General features: G+C 37.0%; 1 protein-coding gene across 1 annotated transcript; it reads left to right on the plus strand.

The window, feature by feature from the left end:
- The first annotated feature begins 4399 nt into the window (after nucleotides 1-4399).
- Nucleotides 4400-7234, plus strand: LOC104449422 (cytokinin hydroxylase). Its single transcript, XM_010063573.1, has 5 exons — nucleotides 4400-4697; nucleotides 4848-5074; nucleotides 5204-5445; nucleotides 5656-6037; nucleotides 6815-7234. Exons 1-5 carry the CDS (start codon nucleotides 4418-4420, stop codon nucleotides 7232-7234), a joined length of 1551 nt encoding a protein of 516 aa, XP_010061875.1. The 5' UTR covers nucleotides 4400-4417.
- Nucleotides 7235-14170: the final 6936 nt, after the last annotated feature.

Consider the following 14170-nt stretch of genomic DNA (forward strand, 5'->3'; position numbering starts at 1 on the left):
AGAGTATTAAAGGTAAACTAGAAAACATGTTTCCCAACAGTTTAAATTGTAGAATAAGTGCATGCTCATCTTAGGGTTTTAGTACACTTTGTACGCACTCCTTCAAGGGCTGATTATACTTGGAATTCAAAGTCGAGCGAACTCATCCACCTTCTTTGACCGTGGAGTAGTCCTTTGGTCTAGAACCATGCCCGTTTGCTGCATCATCTCGCTGAACTCGATTCTGTACTTTGTCATTTTGCATGACATTTTTATCTTGGTATTTTCAAAAGATGGTGCTCGTTTCGAAGAAGAGGACACTTGGGCAAGAAGATAGGCATACGCGCGCACGCAAAAACAAGATTTTCATCTTCAACAAGAACGTGCACCCCGAGATCGATTTTAATGGAATTCTGTATACCAACATAGTGACTTGGCCCCATGACAAGCTCCCTTAGAGATTGAGAATCCATTAAACGGTCAATGAACTTAACCCTATGACCATCCTTGGGAATTGAGACGAGAAGTACGACCATATATTTTGCGTCGTTCTCAAATTTCTTCCCCATTTTCTGGGATTAATACACTCGGCAGCAACTAAACATAGAATAACGCCATGCGAATCTTATTATAGGGTGATTCGCTCCGCAAGATAGAGAGTACGATAGATTAACATAAGATTTTCTTGTATTTTTATAGGCCGACAAGCACTGATGAAGATATAAGGACGATGACGTGCAAGAATGCCAAACGCGCTTGAGTTATACATACGTCTTTCGGCGCATGCAATCAGACGATTGATCAAAGTGCGTCGCGCATGGTGAACTAGGGCTGAGAATTGAGATGTGAGCGTTAGCAAGCAAAAAATTCGAACCTCGTGACTTCAATTTCCCATCTAATTCAATGAGTTTTCGACCTTGTATAAGCATGAATCAACAATTATGTATGCATAATTATGTCTGTGTTGAATTGCGGTTCCACCGCCGCAAAATTAGTTGTCATTTAGTGATCGTTTGGTAATGGCTGATTATCGTCGTGCATGATTGTTTAGTATTAATACACAGCGTATTGTTTTCAAGATGTGTTTAATTGGCTATCTTGTGGAGATCCACAAGAACACAAGAAAGATTTGATAGGAATATTCTCATCCTAATAAAATAGCGATAGAATCTTCACATCTCAATTAAGTCGCATAAAGCAATAGTTTCACGGTTTCTTTTCATATATATTGTGAATCTTTACTAGATGTGATTTAACTAAAAGTTCTCTAACATATTGATTGTCAATTACCCACAAACTAAAAAATTTCATATGTATTGTTTTTAAGAAAAAAACAAATTGTCACCTATCGAAGTTATTATTGTTTTACTTTTAGTTTCTAAAGAGCACGATGAATTTATGGTTCACGAGTGATTCTCTTGCCTAACTCAAAATTCAGTCTAAAAACTAGTTAATTTTTTAGTTAAGAAAAAGCAATAAAAATGTAAAAAAGAGGACGTAGTGGCAAAATTGCAATAGCCCTTTGACTAATGACATTGTACTTGTAGATCAGGATATAGCACAAAATTAAAACATTATATATAGAGAAAATCAAATAAAATGCTTTATGAATTCTTTTAATAAACTAAATTGTAATGTAACACATTTGTAAGTGTTCAATTTTTAGTATAATTAATGGGTTTAATCTCATGTATCGACTCATCTAACCATCAATCAATTAGCAAAGACTGGTTTCTTTCTTAGACCTTCTTTAGCAATGGCAATGCCTGCTAGATACTCTCTCTCTCTATCTCACAACTTCATACATCAAAGTACACAAAAAAAAAAAAAAAACCAAGTCTTAGATTATTAAGTAATATGATATCATTAACCCACCCACGCATGGCTGCACTAGTTGAGGCCTGGCCTCCTGATCGTTAGGTTAGGGGTTCAACTCCTAGAGTCAGTCACAACTCCTAGAACAGTTCCGTGACTTAAGCGGGGGGCCTTGGCTTGGGGGTTACTGGGCTAGTCTCTTCCGAGGTATAGTCGATGCTGTGCTCCCGCAAAGTGAGCTAGGCCAAATCCTCTGCATTTAAAAAAGAAAAAGTGATATCATATTCGTTCAAATCTATAAGTACTTCAATTGTTTGAACTAATAAGGAAACGATGCACAAATGAGCAAGTTATCTAACAGCTCCTTCTTTCTTGTTCTTCTTTATTATTTCTTTTAATATATTTAGTGAGATAAATTCAAGGCAATGGAGTGAGCATATCAGGCAATGATGGACATTGTGTCGACTTTGAGATGCTTATAATGAAGGTCTACCCCTAAAGAGATGTGCATTTCGATTGACCAACTTGGCATTTGCTTCTCCTTATAAGGTCATTTAATTAATACTTGATTGCCAAATTTCGTTGAGACTTTGGTTCATGCATCATAGTACAAAAAAAATATCCAAAGACTATTAAGTAATGTGATGTTAGATTCTTTCAAATCTATGAGTACTTCAATCGTTTGAGCTATAAGGAAACAATGCACAAATCAAAAAGAAATCTGACAGCTTTTTTTCTTTCTTTTTTTATTTTTATTTTTTTGGTATTTTGGGAGATAAATTCAAGGCAACAAAGCGAACATATAAGGTAATGATGGACAGTGTGTCTACTTTGAGAAGCTCATAACGCAGGTTTACCCCCAGAAGAGATGTGCATTTTGATTGACCAAGTTGGCATTTGCTTCTCCTTATATGGTCATTTAAGTAATAATTGATAGCCAAATTTCGATGAGACTTTGATTCATGCATCAAAGAATAAAAAATTAAAAATTAAAAAATCCAAGTCTTAGATTGTTAAGTAATGTGATATCAGATTCTATCAAATCTATAAGTACTTGAATTGTTTGAGCTAATAAGGAAACAATGCATAAATTAAACAAGAAATCTAACAGCTTTCTCTCCTCCTTCTTGCTGTTTTTTTTTTTTTTTTGGGGTATTTTGTGAGATAAATTCAAGGAAATGAAGTGAGCATATCAAGCAATGATGGACACAGTGTCTATTTTGAGTTGCTCATAATGAAGGTCTATCCCCGAAGATGTGCATTTCGATTGACCAATTTGGCATTTGCTTGTCCTTATGTGCTCATCTAAATAATAATTGATTGCCAAATTTCGATGAGACTCTGATTAATGCATCAAAGTACCCCCCAAAAAAAACCAAATATTAGATTATTAAGTAATGTGATATCAGATTCTGTCAAATCTATAAGTACTTCAATTGTTTCAGTTAATAAAGAAACGATGCACAAATCAACAAGAAATCTGACCGCTTGCTTTCTTTCTTCGTTATCTTCTTTTGGTATTTATCAAGCAATGATGGACATTGAGTCTACTTTGAGATGCTCATAATGAAGGTTTGCCCCAGAGAGATGTGCATTTCGATTGATCAACTTGGCATTTGCTTCTCCTTATATGGTCATTCAATTAATAATTGATTGCCAATTTCTATGAGACTTTGATTTATGCATCAAAGTATATATATATAAGTTTTGTTAATTAATATGATATCCAAAACCTATTTGCCAAATTTCAATGAGACTTTGATTTCAAGGAAATTATCAAAAAAATCTTAAATCTATTGCAATTGTGTCAATTTAATCATAAGGTGTTTTTTGGTCAATTCAATCATAAACATTTTGCATATGTACTAATTCAATCCATCTGATTAAATTTAGCTGGCCGGCACCGACATGGCGCTATCGGGGCTAATGAGACATTATTAAAATAATATTTTTATATTTTTATATTTTCTTTATTTTATTTATTTTTTTCCCTTAAGATAGGGGGAAGGGGAAAAATAAATAAAATAAAAAAAAAAAATTATAAAAATTCAAAAATATTAAAATATTATTTGAAAAATGCCACATCAATGCCGGTAGCGCCACGTTAGCGGTAGCCGGCTAAAATTGACTAGATGGACTGGACTAGCATAAATACAAAAGATTTAGGACTGAATTGATATAATTATAATAGGTTTATAACTTTTTTTTTTAATTCTCCTCCTTGATTTCCCATGAAAAGTGGTGGTGTCCTTATTCCGAGAGCTGTATTAATCATTTGCTAACAAGCTTGTGGACAAATTCTCTTGTCTTATCCATTACATTAATTTTTTTCTCGATTTTAGGTATTAAGCTGATATTTCAAGATATTACTTTTGATAACTCGTCATCTTTTGGAAACTCGCATTGCCACATTAAAAATGTAGTTGTTTTTAACAAATGTCCTCGTGATTCTTTAATTATTGCCATATGTAGAAGTGGTAGTTTGGCATTTTCAAGAAAATTAATCATTCGACAATCACTACTATAAATACCCTCCTGCATAGAGCTATCTCTATCTCTCCATCGCAATCCCCCCCCAACCTCGCTCTCCGATACTAACAAGTATTGCCGGATCACCACCGCCATGGCCATGGTGGTCCTAACAGCCATTTTGGTCGTACTCTTGAGTCTGCTATTGAAGAGTGCTTACGAGACCATCTCATTTTACTGGTGGACGCCGAGACGCATCAAGAAAATAATGGAGAGGCAAGGCGTGCGTGGCCCGAGACCTCGCCTTCTAGTCGGCAACATCGTGGACATGGTCTCCCTCGTTGCCAAGTCCACCTCCGACGACATGGACTCCATCCGCCACGACATCGTCCCCCGCCTCTTGCCCCATTACGTCCTCTGGTCACGGCAATACGGTATATATGTATACCGATCAGATAATCCTAACACACACGCTCCTTAAAAACGATTTCCCAACGTGGAACCAGAGGGGTGGACCAGAGCCCCCTTCGAACATGAATTTATTGGTACCGAACTGATGATTTCGATGCCATTTTTCGGCACAGGAAAACGGTTCATATACTGGAACGGGACGGAGCCGCGGATGTGCCTGACCGAGACCGATCTGATCAAGGAACTCCTGTCCAAATACAGCACTGTAACTGGGAAGTCGTGGATGCAACAGCAAGGGTCGAAGCATTTCATCGGGAAGGGACTCCTGATGGCGAACGGTGACGACTGGTACCACCAACGCCACATCGTTGCCCCTGCCTTCCTGGGAGACAAACTCAAGGTACTCATCAATATACTGCGAAACCGATCCGATCTGCAAGCACATGCTTGGCAATGTGAAGAACTTTCATTTTGCTTTGACCCAATTGGGCGCTAATAAATTAATCGTGATTTGGGTGTTTTTTATTAGAGTTGTGCGGGGTACATGGTGGAGTGCACTAACCAGAGGCTCCAATCGCTGAGGAAGGCAGTGGACTCGGGCCAGACCGAGTTTGAGATCAGCGAGTACATGACCAGGCTCACGGCGGACATCATCTCCAGGACTGAGTTTGACAGTAGCTACGAGAAGGGCAAGCAAATCTTCCACCTCCTCACCAACCTTCAACGCCTCTGTGCCCAAGCCAGCTGCCACCTGTGGTTTCCTGGGAGCCGGTACGTCCCATGTGACAGTGGTCAAATTAGTTTATAGAACTTACGTTACTTTTTCTCGAACTTCTCCTGTAATAATGAAACGTCGAAAACCGGATTCCAGCCATACCTAACGCCTCGTAAAGGGAAGTAAATGTTATGACCAGAAAAAAAAAATGGGGGGAAGTAAATGAGAGTTAACTGATGGCAATTACTATTATTTTTTTTCATTAGGTTCTTTCCAAGTAAGTACAATAGAGAGATAAAGTCACTGAAGATGGAGGTGGAGAGGCTGCTGATGGAGATAATCCAGAGCCGGAGGGACTGCGTCGAGGTCGGGCGGAGCAGCTCGCACGGGAACGACCTGCTCGGCATGCTGCTCAACGAGATGCAGGAGAAGAGATCAGGGAATGGATTAAGTTTGAATCTCCAGTTGATCATGGACGAGTGCAAGACCTTCTTCTTCGCCGGGCACGAGACCACCTCGCTGCTGCTGACGTGGACGGTCATGCTTCTGGCCAGCAACCCATCCTGGCAAGAGAGAGTGAGGGAGGAGGTCGCTCAGGTCTGCAATGGTGCCGATCCCTCAGTCGAACATCTCTCCAAGCTCACCCTGGTAAGCTTGAAATTCTGTCTCATTTATTGGGTCTCCTTTACTAATTACAAACAATTCATACGACTCATTTCATGTTATGTCATTACATTAACGTCAGTAGATAATCAATCACGATTTATGTCGATGGTAAAATTGCTTAAATCATGTGAACCATCGTTATGATTTGATTCTTTATACAAAATTTACAAAAATGAGAGCAAAAACGGTCAAATTCATTTTATTTTTTTTTATAAACTGAGTCGTATTATCAGGTCATGTAAATATCCATGATCCTTTCTAGCTAGAAAGTTTAGCACTCATTAGAGGATATAATAATAATAATAATAATTATTATTATTATTATTATTATTATTATTATTATTATTATTATTTTGGGTCTCATGGGGTTTGTGCTTTTGAAATTGATGAGGCAAAAGATAAAATTTTGCCGCCAATTCAAGCGACTTTTTGGTGATGGACATAAAAGTTGTACTTAACGTTTATGAATGGTGCATGCTATGGCAAGTGGCATATTCGCTCTGATCACCTTCGGGAATCGCGGCAACAGAGTCGCACGATTTCATGAACAATGCGTGGTTTAATAGTACACGGCCATCTTAAGTCCCTGCCATATTCTAGTCATTTTTAGCCATGTTATCAATCAACAAGATGATATCATAATCGATGAGTTCATTGCCATTCCCACCCGAATAATTAATTTCTCTTATCTATGCCTCCATCATTTCCTAGGTTACTAATCACTAACGTTTCCTTCTTCTTTTTCTATTTTGGCCCCAGTTGAATATGGTGATTAATGAATCAATGAGGCTCTATCCACCAGCCACGGTGCTTCCTCGGACGGCGTTTGAGGATATCAAGTTGGGCGACCTCCACATCCCCAAGGGACTCTCGATTTGGATTCCGGTCCTCGCCATTCACCACAGCGAGGAGCTGTGGGGCAAGGACGCAAACGAGTTCAACCCGGAGCGGTTCGCATCAAAGTCTTTCGCGCCAGGCCGGTTCATACCCTTCGCAATGGGCCCGCGGAACTGCATCGGCCAGTCCTTTGCTCTCATGGAGGCCAAGATCATACTGGCCATGTTGATATCCCGGTTCAGCTTCACGATCTCGGAGAACTACCGCCACGCTCCCGTCATCGTGCTCACTGTAAAACCCAAGTACGGGGTTCAAATATGCTTGAAGCCCCTAAACCCATAGAAACACATAACTTTTGAGGTTTAGGATGAAAGTTTTGATACACCTTCTTTCTCGTGCAAAAAACGAGACAAAACGGTTGTAGAGATGAAGAAACTAGAAAGCAAGAATTCTCCGTATTTCATTATCGTTGTCATCATGGGTTAATGACTTAAAATGAGCAAAACAGATATATCTCTTCAGTTCATGTCCAATTTTTGCAGCGGTTTTTGGGTCTTTGAAAGATATGTTCGTTCATGTCTTTTCAAATTGTCTTTTCGTTCCTGTCTTTTAAAACTCTATAAATTGAAATAAATTATTCTTTAAAAAAATGAACAAGAATATTCAATAATTTTTCTGAGTGTGCAAGGAAAAGTTTGATTGAGTCTTGTTTGTATAGTGCTAGTAGAAACAGGGTTGAGGTGCTATATCTTGAGAAACATAATTCATAAATTTGCACAACACCGTTGGCAAGAACCAATCGCTTTAAGGAAATTCAATAATCCGTACCTCACCACCTATCTAATTATGTTACAATTTTACAAATCAACATTTGGTTTGTAATTCAGTAATATTTACTTGTTATGAAAATTCATTCAATACATTTATTCATTGACTTGGTTATTATTATATTTGTTATCATTTTCTCAATATTATTATTTCGGTTTTAATTTAACTGGTTACGGCAAATAGTATTGTATTATGTATCCTACAATCTTAAGCCGATCCTTACCATTTGTTGGTTTAGTCTGAAAATCAAGATAGCTTATAACAATTAAATACCCAATAATGTCCCGAATGTTTCAAAGATGTTCCTATGGTCAATTCAACCATTGTTGTTAGAGAGTTTTAGACCACGGGGCCTAGTTTTGTGGGAGTAAATGCTGTGGGCCTTTGGGCCTAGACCACCCATGGTAGTAAGGGTACAAATCACATGACTGATACTAGTTATCATAGCAATATGAGCCAAATGGCATATGTTATTGTTTCTAGAGGGATGATTCAATAGACTTTGCCTACTTTGATTGTACTAAATCTAGTTACTCTGAATGAGAAACTGGAGAGATTCACCAGTGTGGGCTTTAAGTAGTGGCAGCAAAAGATGTTTTTGTATCTTACCACACCCAATATGGTCAAGTACTTATTAGAAGTGTGCTTGCTAATTAGTCTAGTTGAGCGAGATGTCATTACGCTCAAAGAGTTGGAGGCATGGAAGTACAAGGACTTCTTATTCTAAAATTATATCCTTAATTAAGTTCCCTATAATAATGTTTATGTCGAACAATTATGGGAGTCCTTTGAAAAGAAATACAAAATAGAGGACGTAGGCACAAGAAATTCGTGGTTGCCAAATTCCCATACTTCAAGAGGTGGATTCTAAAGCTATCATGAGTCAAGTTCAGGAATGTAAAGAATTTCGAACGATATCTTTGCTGAGGGAATGTCACCTAGTAAATCATTCCAAGTGGAAGCCATTATTGAGAAGCTGCCTTTGGGCTAGTCAAACTTCAAAGTTATTTGAAGCACAAATCAAAATAGATGAGCCTTGAATATCTCATTATACACCTTGGAATTGAATAGAACAATAGAAGGAATGCAAACTCTCCTATAGAGCCAAAGGCCAATACTATTTAGTTTTCCAAATCCAAGCAAGATATGAAGAAGAAGAAGTATTTTCAAGAAAAATGCAAGCAAAATAGACAATCCCAAAAATTTTAATGGACGTGTTTTGTTTGCAATAAGCATTGCCATCGACTTGAGGATTGCAAGAAGTGCCCGAAAAAAGGTAAGGGCAATGGTGTAGCCAAGCAATTAAATTTGACAACGATGATGAAAGGTTGACTACTATGGTGGTGTCTAAGGTATTATTGGTGCCGAACACCAATGAATGGTGGTTGGATACAAATGCCACGAATTAAATTTGTATGGACAAACACCTATTTTCCTCTTACGAGAAGGCTGAGAAAAGGGACAAGATCTATATGGCTAACTTTGCATCAGCAAAGATTGCTGGGAGAGAAAAGGCGATCCTGAAGTTCACCTCTGGTTAGGTTATCACCTTGCTAAATGTGTTGCATGTACCAAAGATCCAGAAGAATCTAATTTCTAGCTCTAAACTTGTCAATAGAGGTTTCAAAATTATATTTGAGTTTGGCAAGTTTGTACATTCCAGAGAAGAGATGTATGTAGGGAAAGAGTACTTGTATAATGACCTGTTCAAAACTAATGTGGCTTTCATTTATGTAAACTCAAAAATTTTGTACATAGAGACTATTAATAAAGATAAGTTTTTAGTTACATTATTGTGTCTTATTATTTATGGCTTAGTTTAGAGCATGTATACTATGGTATAATGACGAGGATAGCAAATTTGGGACTAATTACAAGGATGCCTATCACAAGTAGGAGACTTGTGTTGAGACTAAGTTTGCCAAAAAATCAATCAAGTAAAAAACAAAACTCTAAAGGAGATAGCTAATGACATGCTCTTAAGTTCGAGTTTAACTCAAAATTTGTCGAGGGAGGCAATTCTAACTGTAAACTATATTCTTAATAAAGTACCCCACAAGAAGACGGGTAAGACTCCATGTGAATTATGAAATGGAAGGTTACCATCCTATATATTTTTGAAAGTGTGAGGGTGCCCATCCAATCCTCCTAATACAAATCTGAAAATGTGGAAATTCATGCCAATACTATACTAGAATCAAGGGATGTTGAATTCCTTGAGGATATATATCCTGCGAAAGGAAATCAGGATGAACCTTCTCAAAAGAGATTTCAAGAATCAGAATCTAAGTTTATTGCTTTGGATAGAGGTACAAAAGAAGCAGAGTGGCTTCAACACTTTTTGGAGCATGTTTCATTGTGACCAAAATATGTGCAATATGTAGTCACTGTGAAAATCAAGTAAGGGTTATAAGGACACAAATTATGCTATATAACGGTAAGTTTGGACATGTTTGTCATAGATCTAATACCATAAGATAGTTGCTCCTGAATGAAATAATCTCTTAAGACTTTGTGAAAAGAAAGGAAAAAATTACAAATCCATTAACAAAAAGTTTGTCAAAAGAGCAGGTAAACTGCGCATCTAAAGGAGTGGGGGTTTTAATGTTGAAACTTAACCTATTCATTGGAGATCCCATGGACTAGGTTTAATAGGACAACGCAAATTTTGGAAACTCTAATGTGAGCACCATTTCCCATTCTTTTAATGGAGCAATGCTTCCTATAGTGTTTAAAGGGTACACTATGCATAATGATCCCTATAACTTGGAATACAACATTCTAGTAAGGTAATGAACCTTTGATAGGAGTGCACCTAAATGCATAGAGTTAGCCAACTCTATGAAAATCTTTAAAGGTTAGATTCTTTTAAAGCATGCATGAATCCCAAGAAGTTCAAAACTGAAAGAATGAACATAACAAAGAACCAATCTTAAATCGGAAAGACTCAATGTGAGGTCTTTTGTTTGGGTTTGCACAAACAACTAGCAATTCAATAATTAGTCCATCAATTACTTTTTTAGGTCCTATAGATTTCACTAAAGAAGGTCCAAAGCGAAAACTTCCCAGCTTGATGTACTCTCATAGGCACACTTAGACTTCTTCGAATAAAAAAAAATGTTTTGTTGATGGGGGATTGTTGTTATTATGAGTTAATGGCTGCACAAAATAGACATGTCTCTTCAATTTATGTCCTTTCGATTTTCTATAGCAAATTCTGTCTTTAAAAGACATGTCTCTTCAGCTCATGCCCTTTTAATTTTCTACAACAATTTCTTTGTCTTTAAAAGATATGTCCATTCACGTCCTTTCAAATGTATCTCTTCAATTCATATCCTTTTAAAACTCTATAAATTGAATCAACTATTCTTTAAAAAAATGATGAAGAATATACAACACATTTTCTAAGTGTGCCAATTCAAAGAAATGTTTGATTGAGTCTTGTTTGCATAGTGCTAATACAAATAGGTTCGATGTGTTATATCTTGAGAGGCATAGTTCGTAAATCTGCAAAGCACCATTGGCAAGAACTAATCACCTTAAGGAGATTCAATAATTTGTACATCACCTTTTGTCTAATGCAATTACAATTTTATAGCAATTTGCAAGTCTATATTTGGTTTGTAGTTAATCATCTTTACTTGTTAGGAAAATTCATTCAATATATTTGTTCATTGATTTGGTCATTATTAAATTTGTTATCGCTTTCTCGTGTTATTATTCCAGTTTAAATTTTACTAGTTACAACAAAATATTGTATTACATATCCTACAATTATTTGCTCATAGGGCCATTATTTGGGCAATAAACAAACTAGAGCAAGGCGTAGATCCAATGTGGGTTGTTTTACTCAGCCCTTATTACCCATACAAAGGATTAATCAAAGGCATTAAGATAAAGGGTGTGGTTGGTTCAACTTTCCCAAGGAGCTTTCGACCTCAAGAGCCCTTAGAGAAATGTTGGGGTGTTGTACAAGCCTTCCCAAGCGGCTTTCAGCCAAATGTTGGTCGTGGGAAGGCTAAAAGCTCAATGCTAGTAGAGACCAACATTGAGCTTTCAACGTTCCTCAAATGCTAAAACTCCGATTAAATATTTTTTTCCCTTCCAAAACTACCCTCACCAATTCTTTAGTTTTCTAGTTTTTTCCTTCCTTGCTATTGTACATCTTCATTGTGCGAGGGCTAACAAGGCTAGATCTGATTGACAAGGGGTCGGCAAGGGTCACTGACCCAAGCAACTGCCACCTGAGGTCACACGACCTTAGGCAACCGCCACCTTGGCATCACAACCCTCGCCAGGTGTTCCCCTTAGCCAACGATAGCGAGGGCTAGATCTAGCTCACCAATGGCCTAAGCCCTTCACCAAATCCAGCAAAGAATTTGATTTTTTAATAATAAAAAATATAAGAAATGCAGTCAAAACCCATTACAAAAAATTTTGGGCTGAACAATACTTGAACCCAAAGTTGCTCTATAAAAAAAATTCACCAAACACAATTTACATTTTCCTAATGAGTTTTGGCTTTCGGTATTTTCATTACACTCAAAGTCCATTTCCAAAATGCAACCAAATCCACCCAAAGTAGTGATGGAGCAAAGTGCTTTAACCTTTGAATTGAAAATGGCCAACTTGTGTTTGACAAAAAGCCAAGAGGTCAAAAATTTTCTTTTGCAATTATCCCAGCATTTTGATTGACCAACTTGGCATTGGGATCTCCTTTAATGGTCATTAAATTAATAATAGATTGACAAATTTCGATATAAATATCCAAGTCTTAGATTATTAAGTAATGTAAAGTCAAATTCGTTCAAATTTATAAGTACTTCAATTATTTGAGCTAATAGTTCAAAAAAAAAATTATTTGAGCTAATAAGGAAACAATATAGGAATGAACAAGAAATCTAATAGCTTTCTTTCTTCTTCTTCTTCTTCTTCTTCTTTTCTTTCTTTTGGGGGGAATAATTTTGTGAGATCAATTCAAGGCAATGACTTGAGCATATCATGCTATGATGGACATTTTGTCTACTTTGAGATGCCAATAATGAACGGAACGCAAGAAGAGATGTGCATTTTGATTCTAGGAAGGGATATGTTCACTATAAGTCTTAAAACTTATCATGAAAATACAATCAAATTCTAAAACTTACAAAAAGTGCAATCAAATCCTAAAACGTGTTAAATTAATACAATCGAATCTTTCTATGCTGACATGGCTTTTTTAACATGGCGATAACGCAGCTTAAATTCTAACTTATTTAACCAAAATATGAATAAAATAAAATAAAATAAAAAAGAACTTCAAAAACACCCAAAAAAAAAGAAAAATTAAGCAAAAGGCAAGGGCGACTTGCCGCCACCACCCCCTTTGGCGGGAAGGGTCGATGGGGGCTCGACATGTGCCGGCAGGGGTCACCGGGGCCTTAGCTAGGGCCGGCAACCCTCCACCCAAATTTGGGCGAGGGTCGCCGGCCCTTGGCACAATCTAGTGATCCCCACCGAGGGCCATCATAGCTGGGCGAGGGCTGGCAACCCTCACTAGCCTAGATCTAGGTGGAGGGTCGTCGAGCCCTTGCTTGCAGTAAGCAAGACCTTGGCAACCCCTGCTAGCCCTTTTTGGTGACAAGGGCAACGGTAATGAGGGCCTCCACCCTTGTCGTTTTCCTTTTTTTTTTTTTTTTTAAATATTTTTTATTTTATCTAATTTAGCTTATGGTTAAAAATTAGAATTAAATCCAAAACAACGTCGTTTTAGCCTAGTGTTCTATGTTTCAGTCATGTCATCACCACATAGGAGAGAGAAAGTATTAGAAAGAAAACCATGTCAGCATTTTCCGTTAGTTTAAATAGACAAAATTAATTGAAGGATTTGATCGTATAAATTTGATAAGTTTTAGAATTTGATTGCACTTTTTTATAAGTTTTAAGACTTAATTATACTTTTATGATAAGTTTTAGAACTTTCAATATACATATCCTTCCTGGAAATGAATGGCCAACATTGGCATTTGCTTCTCCTTTTATGGTCATTTAATTACTAGTAGATTGCCCAATGTCGATGAGACTTTGATTTCCCATGACAAAAAATAGTCAACGTATCTCAACGGTTGCATTAATCATTTCATAACAGCTTGTGGACATGTTCTCTTGTCTTACACATTGAATTTAATTGCCTTTATTTTAGGTATCCAGTTAATATTTCAAAATAATGCCCATGATGACTTGACATCTTTTGGGCACTCGCATTGCCACATCAAAAATTAGCTATTGTTAACGAATCTCCTTGTAATTCTTTCAGCCATATGTAGAAATGAGTGTTTGGTATTTTCTTTTGAGAAAACCTATTAATATATTTTAAAGTTGACAAAACTATCCATGATTTATAACGATCTTGATAAATGCAAGAGTTTTTTGTGTTTCAAGTAATTTTTACGTTAAAAGGACCTTTGAAAT

This window comes from Eucalyptus grandis, chromosome 6 (assembly GCF_016545825.1).
Source record: "Eucalyptus grandis isolate ANBG69807.140 chromosome 6, ASM1654582v1, whole genome shotgun sequence".
NCBI lineage: Eukaryota > Viridiplantae > Streptophyta > Magnoliopsida > Myrtales > Myrtaceae > Eucalyptus > Eucalyptus grandis.

What these genes read in the sequence shown, in the direction of transcription:
- LOC104449422 (XM_010063573.1), top strand. Translation starts at nt 4,418, where the DNA reads ATGGCCATGGTGGTCCTAACAGCCATTTTGGTCGTACTCTTGAGTCTG. An exon ending in CTGTGGTTTCCTGGGAGCCG is followed by an intron (nt 5,446 to 5,655) that starts GTACGTCCCATG and finishes TTTTTTCATTAG; the next exon opens with GTTCTTTCCAAGTAAGTACA. An exon ending in ATCTCTCCAAGCTCACCCTG is followed by an intron (nt 6,038 to 6,814) that starts GTAAGCTTGAAA and finishes TTTTGGCCCCAG; the next exon opens with TTGAATATGGTGATTAATGA.